General features: G+C 57.5%; 2 protein-coding genes across 7 annotated transcripts; both read right to left on the reverse strand.

Annotated features, from left to right (window-relative positions):
- Window positions 1–284: 284 nt before the first annotated feature.
- On the reverse strand, window positions 285–18,354 carry SIPA1L3 (signal induced proliferation associated 1 like 3). Of its 6 annotated transcripts, none has more exons than XM_069775427.1 (23): window positions 18,048–18,160; window positions 17,246–17,299; window positions 15,216–15,289; window positions 8,960–10,510; window positions 8,488–8,618; window positions 8,128–8,316; window positions 7,856–8,030; window positions 7,653–7,756; window positions 7,353–7,510; window positions 5,837–6,413; window positions 5,258–5,532; window positions 4,361–4,609; window positions 4,007–4,156; window positions 3,772–3,899; window positions 3,569–3,678; window positions 2,990–3,417; window positions 2,705–2,878; window positions 2,416–2,578; window positions 2,123–2,324; window positions 1,884–2,030; window positions 1,623–1,728; window positions 1,350–1,431; window positions 286–1,239 (listed from the first exon to the last, which is right to left on the reverse strand). In XM_069775427.1, exons 4-23 carry the CDS (start codon window positions 10,311–10,313, stop codon window positions 1,090–1,092), a joined length of 5,052 nt encoding a protein of 1,683 aa, XP_069631528.1. In that variant the 5' UTR covers window positions 10,314–10,510; window positions 15,216–15,289; window positions 17,246–17,299; window positions 18,048–18,160; the 3' UTR covers window positions 286–1,089. The 6 variants fall into 6 exon arrangements, with proteins under 6 accessions (XP_069631530.1, XP_069631528.1, XP_069631529.1 ...); XM_069775428.1 differs by having other exon boundaries at window positions 2,990–3,414; window positions 18,048–18,159; XM_069775425.1 differs by lacking the exons at window positions 17,246–17,299; window positions 18,048–18,160 and adding an exon at window positions 18,284–18,354 and having other exon boundaries at window positions 1,884–2,048.
- Window positions 18,355–19,166: 812 nt separating this feature from the next.
- On the reverse strand, window positions 19,167–22,269 carry BLVRB (biliverdin reductase B). The gene is made up of 6 exons (XM_069775126.1): window positions 22,261–22,269; window positions 22,013–22,079; window positions 21,038–21,199; window positions 20,429–20,518; window positions 20,221–20,343; window positions 19,167–19,440 (listed from the first exon to the last, which is right to left on the reverse strand). The coding sequence occupies exons 1-6, from the start codon at window positions 22,267–22,269 to the stop codon at window positions 19,268–19,270; spliced, it is 624 nt and encodes a 207-aa protein (XP_069631227.1). The 3' UTR covers window positions 19,167–19,267.
- Window positions 22,270–22,294: the final 25 nt, after the last annotated feature.

Below are 22,294 nucleotides of genomic sequence, written 5' to 3' on the forward strand. Positions count from 1 at the left end.
CTCCCCCCCCCCACCTTGTCTCTGTGCCCGATGCCCCTGCTCAGCACCCCAAAATGGAGGGGGGGGTCCCCCCCTGGTGTTTTCCTCCCCCACTTTTATTGCCTTTCTGGCCCAAATTCAAGCTACAAAACACAGCCCTGGAGTGGGGGGGGGCAGCATTTTTATTCCTATTAGCAAAAATGGGGGGGGGGCATTAAATAAGACAATAAGGTCTGTATAAAATAATATACATGCTCCCATATACACAAAGGGGGGAGGGGGGGGAATTCTTGTGGACCCCCCCCAATCACTTTCCCCCCCGCCCCCCCCAGTGCAGAAAATGGATAGAAAAAAAGGCAAAAATAAGGTTAGAAATGGTGCAATTTATACAAATATAGTGTTTTAGAAAGAAGATTTAGGTGGAGGGGGTGGGGTAGGGGGTTTTACTCTTCCTGAGCCACTCGGAGCATTGTTTCCTCTAGGAAATAATTTAGTAGGTTTTTTTTTTTAGTTGTTTTTTTTGAGAAAGTGCTCTTTAGGGTCTTTGTTATGCCTCAAACTCTCATGGAAGATTATTATTATTAATTATTGTATTATTAATTATTATTATTCATGAGTTTGCACCCAAAATAAAAGGGGCTGGGGGGGGCTCTCACCCCCTTATTGCCTTTGCAGTGAACCCCCACCCCCACCCCCTGGCTCCAACCCCTGCCTGCTGCTCCCGGCCATATACAGGTGCCTATGGCAGCTCCTGGGCACATATGGATGCCCTCAGCCCCCGATGGAGGCTCCTGGGCCCAGATAGATGCTCCTGGCCCTGCAGGGATAGCCCTAGCCCCCTATGGATACCCTCAGCCCCATACAGAGGCTCATGGTCCCATATAGAAGTTCCCAGTCCCACAGGGCTGCTTCTGTCCCTGCAGGGATGGTCCTAGCCCAGTATGGTGGCTTATGGCCCCATAGCAATGTTCTCAGCCCCATATGGATGCTCCCAGTCCCATACAGATGCCCTCAGTCGTTTCAGGCTGCTCCCAGTCCCATAGGGACATTCCAGCCAGCCCTGGGAGGGATGGGGCTAGTATCCCCGGGGGGAGAAGCCCCCCCCCTCGCTCACAGCTCCTCCTTCTCGACGGCGCCAGAGAAGATCCGGGCAAAATGTCGGAGCTGCCGGGCAGCCGAGTGCGATTCCTCCTGCAGCCGCTGGTTGTTCTGCCGCAGGTTGGCCACCTCTGCCTGCAGCACCACCTTGTCCTGCTTCTCCTGGGGGAGGGGGAAAGGGGGGGCCCGTGGGACATACACACACAATGACACCCCCCTACTCAGCGTGCTCTGATAGGAGCACCACCCCCCCCCCCCGAGCCCCCCCTTACCTTCTGCAGGTCACTGTAGAGCTGTTTCAACATGGCTTCCAGCTGGGAGACCTTCCCTGGCAGGTCCAGGGGGGGGCCCTGACTGTGGGGGACAGACAGACACCGTTGGGGGGACCTGGGGACCCCGAGGTGTCCCCCCCCACCCCATAACCGAGGACCCCAGGGTGGCCCCCACCCACCAGCCCCATAACTGAGGGAGGGGGGACAGGGGACACACGGGACCCCAGGGTGGTATGTCGTCCCCCCCCCACCACTCACCCACCAGCCCCATACCTGAGGGGGGGGCCCCCCTGTGGTGTCGGCTGCCTCTCAGGGGACACGGGGGGGTCAGGGCTCAGCGCTGAGTCGGTGAGGGAGAAGAGGGAGACAGCTCTCTGCACTGCGAAGGCAGTTGCTGCCTCAGCATCCATCTTCCCGTCCTGCCCCGCCCCACCCCCCCCCCGGATGGAGGGAGCCCTGCACCCCAAAATGGGGGGCACGCGGTGTATGTGTATGACACACACAGGCTTTTTTTAGGGAGGAGCACAGCCCTACCTTCGTAGGCTTTGGCGGCGTTCACCAGGCTGGACCACTCCAGCCCGGTCGCCGTATCCGGCAAAGGCATCATCCCGGGATCGATCCGGCAAAGGGGGGGCCTGTCCCGCATTTCAGCCAGGGACAGCTTGGAGGCGGAGATGGTGGCTGCGGTGACAAGAGGTGCTGTCAGGACAAGCAACACCCCCCCCCCCCCCCCCCCCAAAAAAAATCCGTACCCTTTATCCCTTTTCACTCACATTTCTTCTCAGGGAGGCTGCCGTTGGCGGCAGGGGGGTGTTGCCGGCGGCTAGGCAAGGTGCTGGAGGGATAGGCGCTGGTGAAGAGGACGTTGGTGTCCGAGGACACTGCTGCCGGCGCGACAGCAGCATAACCGACATCCCGCCACCCACTGCACAGGCTCTCATCCGACAGTGTCCGTTGGAGCCCTTTCTGCGGGGACTAAGGGGGGGGCCAAAAGAAAGTGGGGTGAGCCCCTGCCCGCAGCAAGAGGACCCCCCCGCCCCTTAACCCAGGACAAAGCCCGGCTCACCCCAGCTCTCTCCGGTTCCGGCACGGCGCTGTCCATGATGATGAGTTTCTTGAGATCGTCCTCGATGGTGGATTTATAGCTCTTACGGGGGGAACGTAGATCCCGCAGCGACGCTCGCAGTCGCGGCTGCCCAAAAACGTTCTTGGTGTTGGCGTCCACCTGCCTGTCACATGGAGGGGGCTGAGACCGTGCCGGGACACCCCCCCCCCTTGCACCCCCCTACCAATAAGATCCTTTTTGGGGTGTCCAAGACCCGCAGCCTTCACCATTGCTCCTCCCTGGCACTTACTTTTTGGGATCTGGGGGGTCATCGGCACGTTTCCAGCCTGCAGCATGTTTGTTCCTGACCGTCTGCTTGGAGAAGGATTTGGGAACCAAAGCAGAAAGCTGGGAGGCGTGGGGGGGCTGGAGGGCTTCGGCCAAGGGGGTTTTGTAGCTGGGGTAGCCCAGCCGCAGGTTCGAGCTGCCAGGGAAGACAAGCAAGGCTCATCGTGGGGAAAAGGGGTGCAGGCATCATGCCCCCCCCTCAAAAGTTGGGGGGATGCAGCACCTTCCTGTGAGGGGGGGCTCTTACCTGGGCTGCTTGAAGGGATCGGGGCTGCTGCCAGGGGTCCCCGAGGCTCCAGGGGTCCCCGCTTTGTGCCGATAGCTTTTACCCTGGCTGCCGGTACTGATGGTTGGGGACAGTTCCCTCTTGTCACCGGGACGGACACCGTCATCCTGCAAACCAGCGTAGGACGCCGAGGGGGTTTTGGGGACCTTGTCCCTCTGTGATGCTAGGCGGGGGGGTTTGGGACCGGCCCCCCCGCCACCGCCAGCAGGGCTGCAGGCATAGAGCACGGTATCAATGCCACTGTCACTGGAACCACCTTTGGAGAGGGGATCCGGTTCGGTTTCAACAGGATTGGAAACGTCGAACCAACGGTCATCGCTGTGGTTGCTGGAGGTGTTGCTGGAGAGTGTGTTGCTGCTGGAGTGGCTTGAGTACTGTGTGTCACTCTGCTGGGACAGCCACGGCAAACCCCCCTGCCTGTCACCCTGGCATCTGGGCTTCCCCAAAAGGGGAAAAGGGGGGGGCTCCCACGGATCACCCCATTGCTTCCCAAGTCTCCATGAGGGACTCCGGAGCTTCCAAGCCCGAGGGATGGCTCACCTTGGAGTGCTGGTTGGGAGAATCCTTGCCCATTGGTTCCTGCCTGCTGGATCGCTTGCTCCCGCCACTTCCCGGCAACCTGGACTGCACTGGCACGTGCCACAATGGCTCTGCAACGTCACCAGAGAGGCCACCCTTGACCCCAAAGGTCCATCGCAGGGGTGACAGCGGGGTGTCCCTGGGCTCTGCCTGCTTTACTGTACCTGGTTTGTGCCGTTCCATGGTGCTCTCATGGCTACTGAGCCCCCCGGACAAGGAGTCACTGCTGGAGGGGCCATCATGGCCGGCATGCAGCTCGGAGGGCAACGGCAGCCGCTGCGAGGCAATGTACCTGCAAAGGGAAAGGGGGGACGGGTTGAGCTCCTACCCCAAAACACTGATGTTTCTCCCCGATTTGCACCTGTGGGACCCCAGAGGGTCCCCACAGCAGTCACCCACCTCTCTGGAGAGGGTTTATAGCGAGCGTAGGCTGTCCCAGCATTGCCTGGCATGGAGAAGCTGCCCGAGGGTTGCCGGTACGGCTGTGCCCTCTCCGTTCCCGCCGGCGAGGAGGAGATGGGATGGGGGGTTTCGGGAAAGCTGACCGGCCTGGCTCCATGGATACATGTGGGAAGAAGCAGGAAATAAAGGATTGTCCTTGCTCCTGCCCACGCTTCCAGAGCGGGCAAGACCAGCAGCTGCTGGCCAACAGCTGGAATCGTGTCGGGGAGGGTGTGGAGAAGCCGCTCCCTGCCAAAACCTGGAGCTGGGCTGTGCTCGGCCGCTGTCCTTGTCCCCATCCCGGTACCTCACCTCTTGCCGTGCAGGGGTTGTGGCTCTCGGTAGGGCACGGTGGGCTGCTTGGCTGACCGGCCGATCACTTGCCCGTGGCTGAGGGCCAGCGGCTCAGCCCATTTACTAGCCGGAGCAGTGTTGTGCAAGGCTGGCCCACTCCATTGCCAGCTGGCGTTGCTCCGGTACGGCGGGTGGTAGCCAGACAGCAAACTCTCAGTCTCTCCCTTCGGTTCCGCGTTGCTCATCTCCAAGAACTCAGCCCAGCCCCTGCAAAACCGGTGGCGATCGTGCTGTAAACACTGCCAGCTTTGTGCCATAAGCATCAAAGCTGGCTGCACTCTGCGCTTATGGCACATGAAGCCAGCCAGTGCCACCGAAACCAGTGCCTGGCAGGACTTTAGCCAAAACCATCCCGTCCCCAGGCAAAGCAACGTCCTTCCCGGCTATTTAATTACTATTTAATGATTAATTAATCATATCAGTGGTCTCGCCTTCCTGCCCAATGTGTGGACATGACCGACTTAGCCGCGCACAGGGGAAAAGCAGGATGCCCCAACCTAAAAATAACCCCCGCCCCCCAAAAACCTGCTGGCAAGGGGTCTGTCACTGGCTTTCCCCAATGAAGGGTCTGAACCCCGTGAGCGGGATGGGGCACTGTATTAAGTGACAGAAAGGGGATATTCTCCAAAGCCTGGAGACTTTGTCTGTCGTTAATTGGCTTTAATTTGGCTTTGCGTGCCCGCACCAGGGATGGAAAGGTCCCTGCGGGTGAGGTCTGCTCCGTGCCCCACCAATCCCTGGCTTCTCAGGAGGCTTTGCCCTCAAAAGCTTTGGGAGAAAAGCTGGGCTTGCAGGGGGGCCGGTGACGGTGGCTTCTTTGTGTGTGTGTCGTCCCCCCTCAAAGCCACCACCTACCTGCGAGGGGCTCCATCCTCATGGGGCGGGATGATGACGACCTTAACCGTGACGGAGGTCCGCAAGAGGTCGATCATTTGGTCATGGGTTAGGGTTACCACTGCCACCTTACAAATCTCCACCAACCGGCTGCCCTGCCGCAAACCGGCCTGCCAGGCGAAGCCATAATCCTCCACCTCGGCCACCGTGCCGTCGTACTTCACATGGAAACCCAATTGGCCCAGCCCGTTCCTCCTCAAGGTCATGTCCACCGTCTCGCAGCCGTCTGTCATCACCTGGGGTCATGGGAAAGGACGGACAGGCAGCGGGGAAGGGGCTTGCACCCACCGCGTGGCTGCTCCAAACCTCCATTTGCTCAACAACCCTCAAATCCTCCCCGCCTCTCATCCCGCAGCTGGCCCCGGCCCCACCACAGCCCTCTCCCACCACCTCGGAGGGGCTTTTTCCCCCCCTCTTTCCCAAAGCCCAGATCTTCTCCGTGTTGGAAAACATCCCGAGCACGTCCTCTGCATTTAAGTAGGACCTACACAAACTCGGGGAGGGGGTGGAGGTCAAGGTTTTTTGGTTTTGGAAGCTCACCTTCAGCCTCTGCACAATCTCCTTGATGTCCTCGGGGCTGCCCTCGGCCGCCCGGATGAAGATGTGATCTCCTCGGCCATAGAAGATCTTGACGGTGGAAGCATCGGCGGTCCAGCCAATGACGTCCCCGCAGAAACAGTTGAAGACCACCTCCTTGGCGCCGAGGTCAAGCAAGACCACGAATTCGTTGGAAATACCCAAGGCGCAAGCGATCTCCGCTCCCCGGGTGAAATCCTGAGCAGAAACACGCCAGGCAATGGCCCCCGTGCTGTGTTGCTCAGCCCCCGCTCGGGCTTTCGTCTTTTCCTTCTTCTTGGAAGCCAGTGAGATGAGGTTGAACTTCCCAGCAGAATCGATAGGAGTGTTGGTGACGCAGTTTTCAGCCAGATCCTTCAGGTATTCCTGCCGGGTTCGAGTAGCCATGGTGTGAAATTTGTCTGATTTGTGAGCGGCATTCTCTGCATTGATCACCTTGGCCAGCAAGAAATCTCGGAAGACATCGGATTTGCGGAAGGTGATGCCGTTGGGGATGGGGGGTCCGAAGGGTGGGACGTCTTTGGACCTGGTGACAGCCACGCTTGGGGGATGGAGAGGAGAACTGGTTAGGGTCACTCGGCTTTGATAAAATTACAGAATCGCAGAATTGTTTAGGTTGGAAAGACCTTTAAGATCATTGAGTCTAAGCTTTAACCACACACTGCCAAGTCCACCATGAAATCATGTCCCCAAGTGCCATGTCTCCACATCTTTTAAATCCCTCCAGGGATGGTGACTCCACCACTTCCCTGGGCAGCCTGTTCCAGTGCTCGACAACCCTTTCCGTGAAGGAATCATTCCTAATATCCAATTTAAACCTCCCCCGGTGCAGTCCCTTCACAGGACTCATTATACAGACCCTTCAACCGGCTTCGTTGCCCTTCTCTGGCCGCGCTCCAGCACCTCAATCTCTTTTGGGGCCCAAAAGCCACCACAGCAGTTGAGGTGCCGAGCACAGGGGGATGATCCCTTCCCTAGTCCTGCTGGCCATGCTACTCCCAATACAAGCCAGGATGCCGTTGGCCACCTGGCTACACTGCCGGCTCATCTTCAGTTGATCCTTTTCCAGCCTGGGGTTCTTGTGACCCAAGCGCAGGACCCGGCACGCTCAGCTTTGTTGAATTTCCTCAGCCCATCTATCCAGCCTGTCCAGATCCCTCTCTAGAGCCTTCCCGCCCCATCCTCAAGCAGATCCAACACTTCTGCCCAACTCAGCAAACCCAAGGTGGGCTCGATCCCCTCCTTCAGATCACTGATAACAATATTAACCCAATACTGAGCCCCGGGGACTGGCCGCCAATGGGATTTGACTCCCTTCAGCCCTACTCCGATGCCCTGGTTGTTTTTAAGAAGCCGGAAGCACGGGAGAAACCTCCATGCCACCCTCACACAAGGCAAGCACCCCCCCCACCCTGGCTGTAGCTGTACCCCAAATCCAGAGCCCCTCAGACACGGTTCAGCTGCAGGGGCAGGGGCTCACCTATAACAGACATTGTCAGTGCAGGGGTTGTGGGCTCGGACGATGATGAAGACATGCTGGAAGTGGGAACGGATATTTTGGGGGGTGAAAGGCAAAGCTCCGGGTTCTTGGAAGATGATGGTGACGATGTCATTCCCTATGTGCCTCTTCCTCAGCAGCTAGAAACAACAACACAAAGGATGGTTGAGCCCTGGACAGACAGACAGTCCCCAAACCACCGTGCCCGCACATGATTTGGGGACAGAGAGCCCCAAATCTTCAGTGGTGGGGCGAAAACCAGTTTGGGAATGGGGCAGTTACCTGCTGCCGGTTGTTGGGGGTGTAGGGGAGCATGGTGGAGACATGGAACATGATTTCATAGTCCTGGTAGGTGGTGTAGAGGGAGTGAGTGCCGGTGGAGTCAGCTGTGGGGGGGGCGAGGCAGGCGGTCAGGTAGGCAGGGGTCCCCGTGTCCCATCCCCCCCCACCTCTTTTCACCGCAAACAGGACCCCGTGTCACTCACTTTTGGTGTCCAGCTGGGCCGCGTACTTGCTGAAGGCTTTCAGGCAAACCTTCTCCCCGAGGAGGGAGAGGAACTCCTCAAAGGGGGGTCCCGCGTCCTCATTGTTGTACATCTCCTCCTCCGAGCTTTGCCCGGCTTTGCAGTAGAGGATGCCCACCTTGTGCCTCCGGCAGAGCTGTGGGGAAAAGCAGGGGGGGGTGTGTGTCAGCCATGGTCCACCCCCCCCACTAAGGAGCCGACAGGACCCCTATTCTGTCCCCGTTGACGCTCACCCCTTGCTCGTCCAGTTTGAGGAGCTGCTCAGTGACCTTGGGCGTGCTGATGGCGAGGCGCAGGCAGTGGATATTGAGCTCCGGGATGACATATTCCAGGGCGTCCTTCAGCGGGAGTCCCCGGACTGTCCCGTGCTTGGTGGCAGTAGGGGTGGCATCTTCCAGGATGGAACCACGCAGGGTGACCAGCTGGGGAAAAATAAGGGGGGTGGGGGGGGAAAGGGACGGTGAAGCACCCCGAGTCCTGATGGGAAGAGCGACCCTCAGTCGGGCCGTGCATGGCCACTGCAGGAACAGACCCATGGGCACGTTTTCCCATTCCCAAACTGGTTTTCGCACCCCCCTGCCATGGCGATGTACCTCACTGGTCCGGAAGATGATCCTGTACTGGTACTGGGGGCCGTGGTCCTTGTGGTCTTCCAGCTTCTCACGTTTGATGCTGACGGCCACCGGGCCCAGCTTCTCGTCCACCCCGAAGTAGTTAGAGTGCTCTGGTGAGAAAAACAGGGATGGAAGACGCACGGGGGAGGGATGGGGGACACACAGGAGCCGGAGAGGTGGGGACAGAGGAGCCATCACCGTGCCCTTTCCTACCAGCCCAGCCCCGTAACGGCAAGGGGGGGATGGAGCTGGGTGTACCCTGGTGACTTTCCAACCCTCCCCCTGCTTCCGAGGAAGGATTTGGGGGGGGGGGGGGGGCCTTTAAGAGCAGGTTGTGCCCTCCGATCACCACAGGGGATGTGAAGGTCAGCATCAGCGTCCCCCAGGCTCTTGCAGCAACGGGGCGAGGCTGCGGACCCCCCAAAATACCCCCGGAGTCCCCCCCCCTCACCTTTGCCATGGAAATGATCCCGGTAATAGTGAGCGCCAAGGTCCATGTGCTCGACGCTGTAGTGCTTGAGCCGGTTGGGGTTCCTCTGCAGCTCCTTGGGGACCTCCAGCACTGAGACACCAGCATTGGTGGGGCGTACATCAAAGGCAGGCTCTGGGAAGCCCCCCTCAACCGTTGGGACCCCCGGGGAACCCACCAAAGCTTTGGAGAAGCTGACATTGCGCTCGCCACTGCCGCCGATCTCATTGCGGAAATGGGGGCAGCTGAGGAGAAGCTCGTTGCTGGTGTTATCCCCCATGTCGTGCTCCAAATTCTCCTTACAGTTAAGGTCCTCTGTGCTGGTGAACGCCAGATCTGATCCTCCCAACCCGCCAGCACAAATGGTGGCGGCTGAAGCGGCCGAGGCGCCCGTGGTGGTGTTTCGCCGTTGGGCTACCACGGCACGGTTGACAGCCACAGCGTTGAGGTCGAAGAGCATGCTCTGCACGTCGTAGTGGGCGAAGCTCTTCTGGCACACCCAAGCCTTGCCCGGCTCAGGCGCCTGTAGCTCCTCCAGCTCCCCCTCGTTTCGGCCGCTCCGGAGCTTCTTGAAGATGGATTCGCCTCCAGCATCACCTTTGGGACACCTCCTATGGGGTTTCTCCTTGGATTGTGCCGATGGCTCGTCCCAGGGCCCGTTCCTACCCTCCATCTTGATCCCGGAATATGATCCCAAAGGAAAACCGGCTTCCCTGAGACGCTCGGGCATCGCAGCTTGCCGATCCGGCTTCTTGGTCCGAAATTCGTTGAGCATATTGAAGAAGCTTTGCTCTGAGATGCCCTGCACATCGATGGAGGAGGTGCTGCCATACTCGCGGAAAAGTCCGGTGGCCCCCCCCAGTTTGGTCCCCCGTGGCTCCGCCAGCTCCTCCGGGTCACACTCACTCAGTGTCACCTCGCTGCTGCTCCGGTGCCGCAGCGGTGCCAAGCCCCTTGCCGGGGAACGGGGCCACCCCTCCTGAAATTCCACGTCCTTGGATCGCCGCCGTGCCAGGCGGTGAAGGGCTTTAAAGCCCGAAACGCTGGTGAGGGGCTGCTGCCCGCTGGCAAAACCCCGGCAGCAAGCGGCATCCCGGCTGCCTGTTGCCTCCCGGCACTGGCTGGTGCCAACGGGGGGATCCTTGACAGCGTCTCTCTTGGGGGGCCAGTCGGTGATGCGGGCACGCACCCCCATTTTGGGCATGGCTGGCGTGGCAGTGGCCAGGCGAGGTGGTTCGCCCCCCACCATTGGCACGCTGCCATTTTGTGCCCAAAATGCTGGTGGGCAACCCCCGGCATCGGAGCCATCATGCCGCAGGGGGTGGTGGGAGCTCATGGTCCAGTGCTGGAGCCGAGCTGAGCCAGGGGGACAGGGCCATTCATTGCTGCCGCCGCGCCGGAATGGCCTCCATTGCTGACATCCGGCTTCCGGTGAGCGAAACCCCGCGATGCCCAGCTTCGCCGCGCTGCTGCCGCATAGCTCTCCTTGGCATCAGTGCTCACGCTGGGTGCTGTCACGTCTCCCGGGCCATCCTGCAGCAGAGAGGGGGGAAGAGCAGAGGGTTAGCACAGCAAGCGGGAATGCAGTGGGATTATTTCAGTGGGGAGCCCTTCCAGGTATGGAGTATCCCCCACCTCTCTGGGCAACCTCACCACCTTCATCGTAACAAATTTCTTCCTTCTGTCTAGTCCGAATCTCCTCTCTTTTAGCTTAAAACCATTCCTCCTTGTCCTATCGTGACAGGCCTTACTAGAAAGTCTGTCCCCATGAGTATCGAAGGGCCACCAGGAGCCTTCTCCAGGCTGACCAAGCCCATCTCCCTCAGCCTGTCCTCACAGCAGAGGTGTCCCAGCGCTCCAACCATCTCCATGGCCTCCCGCTCCAACAGATCCACGTCCTTCCCATCCTGAAGACCCCTGGACGCAGCGCTCCAGGTGGGATCTCATCGGAAAAGAGGGGGAGCATCACCTTCCTTGACTTGTTGGCCACGCTTCTTCTGCTGCAGCCCAGGATCCGGTTGGCTTTTTGGGCTTTTCATATACTGGTAGCCCCAAGTCCATTCTCCATTCACATTCCCTCATCTGCTGATCCAGTCACTCCATCGTAGAAGGTTGGTCAGGCGGGACTCGGCCTTGGTGAAGCCATGCTGGCTATTTTGAATCACCTCCCTGTCTTCCACGTGCCTTAGCAGAGCTTCCAGAAGGATCTTCCCAGGCACGGGAGGCTGACAGGTCAGTAGTTCCACCCTTAAAAACAGTGGAAAGTCCCCTTTCTCTGGTCTTCTGGGGACTTCACCTGACTGCCATGACTTTCCTGGAAGAGCAGCTTGGCAACTCCCTCAGAACTCAGGGACGGATCTCAGCGGGTCCCATAGACTTAGTTGGAAGGGACCTACGCAATCATCTGGTCCGACCGCCTGACCGATTCGGAGCTGACCAAGAGTTGGAGTGTGTTGTTAAGGGCATTGCCCAATGCTCCAATTTATCCAGATCCCTCTACAAGGGCTTCTTGTCCCTCAAGAAAGTCAACAGCATCTCCCAGTTGGGTATCACCAGCAAACCTGCCTTCAACTCCTGCCTCCAAACAGTTGATCAATAACTTGTTCCTCAGGTAGTCTCAAATCCGATCTCCTGTGCTGGGAAGGATTTTGCTCCTTGAGCTCCATCCACTTGAGAGGTACAGGAAGAGAGATTGCCGAAAGAGTTCCAGAGTCCCTCAGCCTTCTCCTCGGTCATCGTTTCCAGTTTGCCAACCCTGCTTTGGTTTCTCCACCGGGATCTCGTGAAGCCAGAGCCCCGAGGCAGCTCGCTGCTGGCGGGTTCAGGACAGACAGATGGACAGACAAGTCTTAATTTGTCTGCTTTGGGCATTAACCTACACCGGCACGGCGGCCAAGCCTCCTCTCCTGTCTGGTGCTCACCTAATCCCCGCTAATTATGCCGCAAGCCAGCTAAGATCACATCTGTTGGGAGGGGATGTTAAATCAATACCTGAAAGCCTTAATTAAATGCAGCTTAACGAGTGGGCAGCAGGTATGAAGGCAGATCTTCTTGGAGGAGCATCCCCAGCTGGCAATGCCGGGTCTCGCTGGCAATAAATCCCCTCCATCCCGTGGGAAGGAGCTTGGGCAAAGCTGGGTGGTGAGATTGGCGCTCCCGGTTGAGGTTCGACAGCTTTTTGGGGCCCTGGCATCAACCTCCCCTTCCCCAGCTCCTCCAAGGGTAAAGATATATTTGCAGAATACACACGCTTCCCTCTCTTCCCCCCAAAAAATCCAAAGAAAACTCTTTTTCCAAAGAAAACTCCTCTTCCCATGGCAGCGCTGGTTACTGCGGGGACACGGTGTCCCAACACCCCCCTTTTATTCACTGAATCTGGGGAGGAACGACCCAAAATAAGCTAAAAATACTCAAAAAAAAATCAACTAGAAACTCTACCCCTTGCCAAGCAGGAGCGGGGTGGGAGGAGGAGGAAGAGGGTGATGATGATACTTTTCCAGTTCCTCCTCAGCCCATCCCAATTTGGGGAAGGAGCCAGAGATGAAATCCCACTGTCCCATCTCGGACTCAGAGCTGCTGGGCAAAAATAACCAACAACCCCATCTTCGGAACAGATTTCTAAATCCCTGCATTATCTGGAAAACTTGAGGGTTTTGGATTAATCTCACAAACTGTCAGTGTTTCCCCCCAAACCACAGCATCACCCGCCATCGTCACCCCTCCAGGCTGAAAATAGACATCGGCAATTAATAAATCCTGTCTTTCCACCCCAAAAAATGGCGCCTGACGTTCCTCCAGCGGCAAGCCCCTCACCCAGGCTGTGAATCGGCGGGTGATTAATTAAATCCATCTGCATCCCGCTACAGAGCATCGTGCTTGGTAGGAGAGAGACCCTCTCCTTCCTTCTGCAAGCTTCCAAATTATCTGAATTTGGATTAAAATACAGCGGAGAGGTGAGGAATAACCAGATTTAGGAATTTAAACCAAAGCAGAGCCTGACCTAGGAAGGTTCCGAGACCACTCTGTGCCAATTCTCACGCCCCAACACCCTGAATCGGGTGGCCGCTCCACAGCAGCTTTTATTCCTAGGAAAAAAAACACAACCAAACAACCCCCCCATTTTAATCCCCCTCTTGAAATAATCTCATTTAATCTCTTGCCAACAGCTGCCGAGATGAAGAGGGAAGATGAAGTGCCAGGGGACTCCTGGGAGGAGGTTTGTACCCATGAGGATACAGGATTCCCGGGATGCTCTTCCCAAAAAAGGGATGCAGGAGAATAAACCCGCAGCTGGGGATGATGAGTCCCCCCCTTCCCACGGTTGTACGACCCCAACCGGGAAGATTTAGGGGGATTTTTTTCCTTCCTCGGATGCTGCACAAGCCCGCTGAACCAGCTATGAAAAAATACATCGCCTCCTGTTCCTTATGGCCCTTTAGGGCTTCAGAGCTACTTTTTAGGGAAAAAAAAAAAAAAAAAAAAAAGCGGTTTAGCATCTCACAAGGTTTTTTCCCTGTTTATTCCTGTGGCAGCCCCGTGTTTTTGGGAGACCCCCAATCTCTCCAGGATCTCCCCCAGATCGGCATTTCCAGCATCCGATTATCCAATTTCTATGTCACCGGACCACCGCAACTTGAATTAACGATGTCGTTATCTGCTGAGCCGGGCTCCTGCTCTGGCAGGAATCAATCCATGAGGGAATCTCGTCCTATTTCTTAGCATAAAATATGGGAAGAGCCTCCCCCCCCAACATCCTTCTCCCCCCTCCAAGCCTCTACAGGCCGAGGGAAAGCAGAACGAGCCTGAAAGATTAATTCCAGGGCATTAATTTTTTATTTTAGCCGTGCTGGGGAAACCTGACAGCACCGACACTGACAGCACCATGTCGGGTTTGCCGGCACCAGGCAGAGACAGGTCCCTGAATCCTTCTAAGGGGTCCCAGCGCGGGGATAAGCGATGGTTCAGGAGCTGCGTCATGCCCCACAGACCTAATTTGGGGTAATAAATTGGGGAAAAGGCTTAAACAACCCCCCGGCTCAATCCCACTCCCTCAGCAGAACCCAAAATTGGGATTTTTGAGCCCAATCCTGCTGCTCCAGAGCCACAGCTGCAATTTGCACAAGCAAGACCCAGCCCTTCCCAGCTAATGAGGGGGGAGGGAGAGAGGTTTTAATTTATCAAAAGCCTGTGGTTAATAATTAAGTGACAGTTTTTAACTCTTTTGTAGCCAAGACACCTTCATGAGCCAGAGGAAAAAGTCCGACCCTGCCTATTTCCAATTAAAAAAAAATAAAGATTTAATGACCCGCGTGGTCCTTTCTGCCTCCTAGTTGGCCCCAAATGAGATCAAAATCACCCCAAAATTCGCCACCGGCTCCTTCTCCCCTCCTTGGCACGGGTTTGCTGCCAACAGGGGATGCCGAGGCGTACATCCTGCACCGCTTCCCAGGAAAAAAATAATCATCCCAGGACTCTTTTGGGATGAAATAGCCCCAAAAAGATGCTTTGGGAGCAGGGGGGTTTAGTCGGGGAGGGGTTGGGGTCACCCCGGCTTTCCCAACGCTCGGCCCGAGCCAAACCCAGCTCCAGGTATGAGCCAAAACTAAAACCAACCGATGGCCAAGATGGAGAAGAAATTAGTAAAGCAATTAAGTGAAGAGGTTGGCAACTTTGTGCTTAATTAGGGGGTGGTTAAAGCCAAATAATCCCCATTACTGGGCAATGAGAATGCCATTAATTTTCTCAGCACAAAAAGGGGGAAAAAAGGGGATAAAACCTGAGCCGGGACCTCGTCGGCAAGCCAATCCATCTCCCTACACTTTATCTGATGGAGATGGCTTAATTAACACTAATCAAACAAAAGGCTTTTTCAGCACAGCCATAAATACGGACAAATTCCTACTTGCCTGGGCTCCAGGGGACGTGCCAATGCGGAGATCTCCGCTATCTCGCTCCGGGATGGCAGCACCCGAGGACGGGGTTGGCCAAAACACCAGGATATTTCAATAAATTATTGTCCGGAGAGAGGGAGCTCGTTAAGACACAGCCCCGCCCCATGAAAACCCCCTGGATTTGGCCCCTTCACTGGGTTAAATCTATTTTTTTATGCTACGTCTCGCTATAAAAACACGTCGGACGAGCTGTAATCCTCGCCTGGAGGGGACGACGGTTTCTGGCTGGCTCAGCATCCAACTGTTGGAACAGCCATGATGAAGAGAAGGGGCGTGAAGCTCCTTACCAGGGTGGAAGGTGGGAAGAGGTGTCTCCTACAGCATTCCTGGCATCCCTTGGGTCCAAATTCAAGGAGGAACTCTGGATTAAAAGGAAAAATAAAGAAAGAAATGATTTAAAGTTTCACCTAGGGAAGGGGTGGGCTCACAGTGGTGCCATCGACCCACGCAACTTCCCAAAGCACGGAATGCCATTAAAAAATGGGGTCACACCTCGAGGGCCTCAACTGTCGCCCCGTTCTTGGGATTACCGAGGGATTTGGGATTTCTGCTCCTCAAAAAAGCTCTGAGGAGCTAAAAAAAAAGAAGGAAGAGGAACGAAGGGGCAATTTGGAAGCTGGGGAAGGGGTAGGGAGACAGGAACGGCAATCGCGTTGCTGTGAGAGGTTTTAAATGAGAATATAAGCTGCTAAAAAAGCCCAAACCCAATAAATAAACCCCAAAACCAACCCTCAAAAGCAAACACAAACAGATAAAAGCAGCAGGCAAAGCGAGCTGAGTGGAGCCGCTTGCCTGAGTGGCAAGCACCAACCTGCAGAAGCCGGGGGGGAAGCACAGCCAAATCCACGCTGAGCTTGTGGCCTCCCCCCCAAAAAAACCCCAACAACTAACAGCCCATCTTTTCCCCCCAAAAAAGCCAAGCAGTATTGGAGCCTGCAAGCGTGGAGTAATGGCAGCCTCATTACTGGCCAAAAATTAAGGCAAATTAGGCTTTTCAGTGATGAAATGAATGGGGGGGGGCAGGTGAAGGCAGGGTGTCACCCCAGGACCCCCCCCCCCGACTCCTAAATAAACTGAAAAGGCCCCTCATGCGGCAGCAAGGATGCAGGTCTCGAGCAAAGCCCGTCAGCATATCCTCATTAGCAGCGCCTCGTTAGCAAACAGCCCTGACTCGGCCTCGCAAATAGGTCAGGACAAGGCAAGTTTGACGACGGGGATTTAATTAAAAAGAAAATAAAAATATGCCTTTGATAACCTGCAGGAAGGTTTCGCAGCAGCTTTTTGGTGAGATGGGGGGGCAGGGGGGTTGTGAAAATTAGGAACGGGTACCAGGACTGCAGCACTGAAAGCACGGCCTGGAAATTTGGGGTGCCCTGACCCCCCCCCCCAAATGCTGCCCCAGGCTCATTTGCATAATATCCCAATTGTTTCCCTGCATTTAATTGCTGCCCTGACCTCAGCGGGAGGAGGTTCTTCGCAACGCTCAGGGAGGGGTTTTATTTTTTATTTCCATGACGGAGCTGGGCAAAGCCGAAGCTCCTGCCAACGTGGCACCTGTGCAGGTTTGCCCCCCCTCCCTGTGCCACAATCTTGCCAAATTAACCCATTTTCTCACTAAATGACGAAAAAGAAATCCCACCTTTCAGGATCTGTGTGGTTCCACCCCCCCAGCTCAAACAAATCCTATTTATACTGGGGACAAAGGGAATAATCCCATGGCGGTTTCGCTTCAGCATGCTTGAGTTGGGGGGGTGTGTGTGTGTGTGGTGTGAGTTCAGACAAACCCTGGCTGGTTTTTGGGGGGGCTCTGGGTTTTTTGAGGGGGTTTCTGGTTATTCCCTGCCCCCCCTTTAAAGAAAATAATTCCAGCAGAATATCTTTTCCGAGGAGAATTTGGAAGCCAAAACTAAGTTTAAACTTAATAAAAATAAAGGCTTGAATTTATAATTATCTGTTAACACCCACCGAGTCCCGGTAGGAAACACCATGGGCCCCCCCCTAAAAAAATACAACCACCAGGTGTCCCCCCCTCGCTGCCGGCAGCATTTTGCAGCCAAACCAGACCTGCGGTATACCCAAAACCCCATGGTTTAACCTCAAAAAGAGGCATGCTGCCTTCACTCAGCGCTCTCCAAGTTCCCCACGCCAATATGCTCCCCAAGGAGGCAGCTCTAGAAAACACAGGGGTGGGCTGCGGGGGTGTCTTTGAGCCCCCCCTCCAGCTTCTCTCCTGGCTTTCAGAGGCCTGTTGCACCCCAAAAACTTCATTTGCCCCCCCCCCCGTTTGCGGGGGGGTGTGTGTGTTTAAAGGAGCTACCTGCTGAGAGCAAGGATGATGCAGCCCTTTTTATTACGAGCTCCCCGTCGAGCACTGAGGAAAAAAAAAATAACATAAATAAATGAGAAGAAAGTCAGGGAACAGCCTAACGGGGGGGGGGGGGTGGGGGGTTCGTTAAAGCCTTTGCACCATGGGGCGAGGGCGTGTGTCCCCCCTTCCCCGCTAACATCAGCTGCTGGGTGGGTTGTGGTTTTTATTTAAAATTAGTTAAATAAAAAAGGAAAAACTCAACACAAACCCCCGGGGGATGAACGGCTCATTGATTCACCCCCCAGCCTCAATAAGGTCAGGTTGTGGGTGCCCACCCATAACAGGGTGCCCCCTCCCCCTCTACTATCTGCTCCCCAAAAGAGTCAGGAATTTCACTGCTGGGGGGTGACGGTGACCCCCTTCACAGCACTGCTGGCCCCCCCCAAAACAGCCCTTCCCCCATTGCAGGGGGAGCCCCACTACAGGGCACAGAAGCTGCCCCCCCCCAAAGGGGCTGGTGGCAGGAGGGGGGACAGCCCCTTCCCCAGCTCTTCCCTCAGCCCCCCCCAACCAGCAAAGCCACGTCTTTGCCCCCCCCCCGCAAGGAGCGACAGGCCTCGATAGGTCCCCCAAGTGCACCATCCCCCCCACCCCAAAACATGTTCCCCCCAAGCCCCTCTGCGAAACCCCAGGCCTCTCCCAGCCCCCCAGACGCACCCCTCGGGGCCTCCCCCCACCTCCTCCCTCGCGAGGGCCGCTGGGAGTTGTAGTTTCTCCCCCCCCCCCGCTCCCTCTAGGCCCCAGGTGGTACCCGAGGACTACAACTCCCGGCAACGCCGGCCACCACCCAGCGGGGAGAAGGAAGCGGGGAACCGGAGGCTGTCGGGGACCCCACCAGGCCCAAAGCCAGGCCCAAAAGGCCCGGGCCCTCCCTGACAGGAACGCGGTAGCGACAGCCCCCCTTTTCCCGTCCATCTCCCCTGAGCCTCCGGGGGAGACTGAGGCGGCGCGTGGAGGAAGGGGGGGGGGGGGAGGGGGCTCTCTCACCCAGCAGCGCGAGGGCACGAGCCAATGGGGAAGCAGGCGGCCGGCGCGAGCGCAACCTGCGGCCGGCGCGCGCGCGGCGACTGAGGGAGGGGAGGGGAAGCGCACGCCGCCGGAGAGGGAGGGAGGGAGGGAGGGAGGCGGAGTCTTGAAGGAGGGGCGGGGCTTCGGGGAGCCGTCCTCCGCGCCGCCAGAGGGCGCTGCGGGTCGGCTGAGGCGGGGGGCCTTAAAGGGGCAGGAGCCTCGTTTGTGGTGAGACGCGGGGGGGGGTAGGACCCCCAAACTAGGGATACGCCCCCTTGCTCCCGCGCGCCCCCCCCCGCCGGGACCCCTCATTTACATACAGCCCCTTCAGGGACCAATCAGAGAAGTCCGGAACGCCAATCAGGAGCCGGCATTCCGCCCACCCGCCTCGCTCGCCCGCCCGGTCTAAGCCACGCCCAGGCGGTTCTTCGGAGGGGCGGATGGGGAACGTTATTTACATACGGGAAGGGAGGGGTAAGGTCCCTCCCACGGCGGGGGAGGCCCCGCCCACGCCTCGCGTCTGATTGGCCGCGGCGCGGGGACTCATTTGCATACAGGGCGCGGACGGGAGCGGTTCCCGCGGGAAGGGGCGGGCGGTGGGTGCGATGAGTGCGGGGGGGCTCGGCCCCGGCAGCACGGAGGGGAGGGCGAGCCCGGCCCCATAGGACCCCCCCAGCAATGCTCCCAAACCAACCGAGATCCCAGCATCCCCCCCCGGAGCATCACCCCAAAACACAGCAGGATGCCCCCCCTCCCCCCAATTAAGCCTAACGATGCCGGGGGGGCGGAACCCCCCCCATTAATTAGGGGAGCACCCTAATTAATTCAGCTCAGCTAACAGAAAAAGGCCGGATCCGGGCTGGGAAAAAAACTGGATTTAATCTCCCTGGGGATGCGCGGGGGGGAGTTAGGGGGGATTTTGGGGGGCTACCGCCCACCCTGATCGATCCCGAGGAGATCCCCCTAATCCTTGGAATAATCCTGGGAGATGTAGACGCTTTTCCCATTGTAGCAGGAGGTGCGGAGGCAGCGGAGGAGGAAATGGCCGAGGTCGTGTGTGGAAATAACCCAGGAGCCTCCGGATGCACCCACCATCACCGTGTAATCCCCTGTCAGTGGCTGGTCGTCTGCCAGATAACGGGAGACACGGATAACGGGGGAGGCTGGGATAATGGGGAGATATGGATAATGGGGGAGAGCGGGATAATGGGGATAGTGGGAAAATGGGGGAGATTGGGATAATGGGGATAGTGGGATAATGGGGGAGAGCAGGATAATGGGGGAGACATGGATAATGGGGAGACCAGGATAATGGGGATAGTGGGATAATGGGGATAGTGGGATAACGGGGGAGACTGGGATAACGAGGGAGACTGGGATAATGGGGAGACCAGGATAATGGGGGATAATGGGATAACAGGGAGACTGGGATAATGGGGGATAGCAGGCGATAGTGGGATAATGGGGAAATGGATAATGGGGGATAGGGGGATAACAGGGAGACTGGGATAACGGCAGAGAGTGGGATAATGGGGAAACTGGGATAATGGGGGAGAGCGGGATGAAGTAGAATATGAGGGATAAAGCAGGATACTGGGATAAAATGGGATGGAGAGATAATGGAATAGAGGAATAAATGGGATATGGGGATAGAATGGGATACAGGGATGAAATGGGATGAGGGATAAAATGGGATGGAGGATAGAATGGGATACTGGGATAAAATGGGATATGGGGATAATGTTGGAGATGGGAATGAAATGGGATATGGGGGGAAAATGGGACATGGGGGATATAATGGGATACGGAGATAAGCTGGGATACTGGGATAAAATGGGATAGGAGGTTAAAATGGGATAAAATCCGCCCCCCCATTTTTGGGGTGCACTCCCCCCCCCCCCCGTACCGGCGATGTGGGGGGGGCATGACATAGACGCAGTCAAGCCCCAAATCCTGGAGGATACGGTGCATGCGGATGTGGTCCTCCGTCACTGGCACCAGCTGGGGGGGCACCTTCTGCAGGTCCCACAGCAGGAAAGCTGGGGGGGGGGGAAAGTGGGGGATCAGAGTAGGGGACCCCCATAATTTTTGGGGGGGGACAACGATGACATTGGGGACACCCACCTGAGAGGCAGGCAACCACCTTGTGGACGCCATGGGTCTTCATGGCCGTCATGATGTTCTTGGTGCCTTTGGACATCACCATGGTGGAGCCTGGGAGGGGGCCAAAGGGGGGTTAGGGGGCAGCCCCCAAAATTTTGGGGGTGATTGGGGGGGATATGGGGCAGCCTAATGTGTTTGGGGGGGATATAGGACAGCCCCCCAAGTTTTGGGGGTGATGGGGAGGGGTTATGGGGCAGCCCCCCCAAGTTTTGGGGGTGATGGGGGGTTATAGGGTAGCCTAATGTGTTTTGGGGGGGATATGGGGCAGCCCCCCAAGTTTGGAGTTGATTGAGGGGATATGGGGCAGCCCAACATGTTTTGGGGGGCAATATGGGGCAGCCCCCCAAGTTTGGGGGTGATTGAGGGGATATGGGGCAGCCCCCCAAGTTTGGGGGTGATGGGGGTTCAGGTGCCTGATTGTGGGGTCACGGGGCCCCAGGGCAATGGGGTCCCCCCAAAACCAGGGGGTCATGGGGTGCAGGGACCCCAGCAACATTGGGGGTCCCTGGACAATGGAGTCCCCCCAAAATCTATGGGGTCCTGGGGTGGGGGTCCCCGATGTCACCATACTCAGGTCATTCCTGGTCCCCAGGAGGATGATGATGGCGTCCTGTCCCCTGACGGCCTCGACCACCGCCGTGGGGTCCCGCGCGTCCCCCAAAACCACGTGTGCCGGTTGATGCTGGGCCGGCAACCAGGCCCGATCCCGTACCAGCACCATCACCGTGTACCCTGGGGGGGGACACAGCACCCAGGGGTGGGGGGGGTTCCCCAAACCTTTGGCCCAGAGGCTGGATCGGCCCTGTGGCTATCATGTGACGATGAGTTGGCAATTTGGGCAGGGGATGACTCAGCGTTCCTTCTGCCTGCCCCATAGGGGCTCTGCCTGATCCATATAGGCTCTATATGGCTCATATAGCCTCTGCTGGCCCCACATCTGCCCCATAGTGACTCTGCCTGCCCCACATAAGCTCTATCTGCCCCATATAGACTCTACATGGCTAATAGGGGCTCTGCCCATCTCCACACCTGCCCCATATAGGCTCTCCCTGCCTCATAGGGGCTCTATTGGCCCCAAACAGACCGTGTCTGCCCCAGATAAACTTTATCTACCCCGGGCAGGCTGGGTTGGCCCCACATAAGTTCTATATGGCCCCAACGGGCTGGGTCTGCCCCACATATAGCCTCTATATAGCCTGGACAGGCTGGGTCTGCCCCATAGAGACTCTATATGACCCCAATGGGCTCTATCTGCCCCATAGAGGCTCTATATGGCCCAGCCATGCCCCCAGCACCCCCCAGCTCCTACTCAGCCCCCGGGACCCCCCCCCAGTTCCCATGTCCCCCCTGGGTGCCACCAAACCCCTGGTCCCCATCCACCCCCCAATGCCCCCCCATAACCCCAGTGACCTCCCCAACCCCAACACCCCCCCAAACCCCCTCCCACCACCCTCCTCATCTCCAACCCGGGGGTCCCTTCCCCACCGCAGCCTTTTGGGGCTGCAGCAGGGGGGGTGTCCCCAATGTCGTCCCACCCCCATTTACCCTCCTCCAGGGCTTGGCCCAGCGTGGCCAGCCCGGTCCTGCCGGCGGCCCCGAAGATGACGATGTTCTACACACACACACACGGACACGGACACGGACACGGATACCGAGAGCTGCTCGGTGCCACCACCCGCTACCGGGGTTTGGCTCCGCCCCCGGGGCCCCGGTTACACCACCCCCCCCAGTGCCCCGGGGCCGGGCCAGTGAACGGGGAGGGGAAGGTCCGTGCCTCCCCCGTCTATACGGGCCCGGTCCATACGGTCCCGATCCGTGCCCCCCACC

The sequence above is a fragment of the Haliaeetus albicilla genome, chromosome W (assembly GCF_947461875.1).
Source record: "Haliaeetus albicilla chromosome W, bHalAlb1.1, whole genome shotgun sequence".
Lineage (NCBI taxonomy): Eukaryota > Metazoa > Chordata > Aves > Accipitriformes > Accipitridae > Haliaeetus > Haliaeetus albicilla.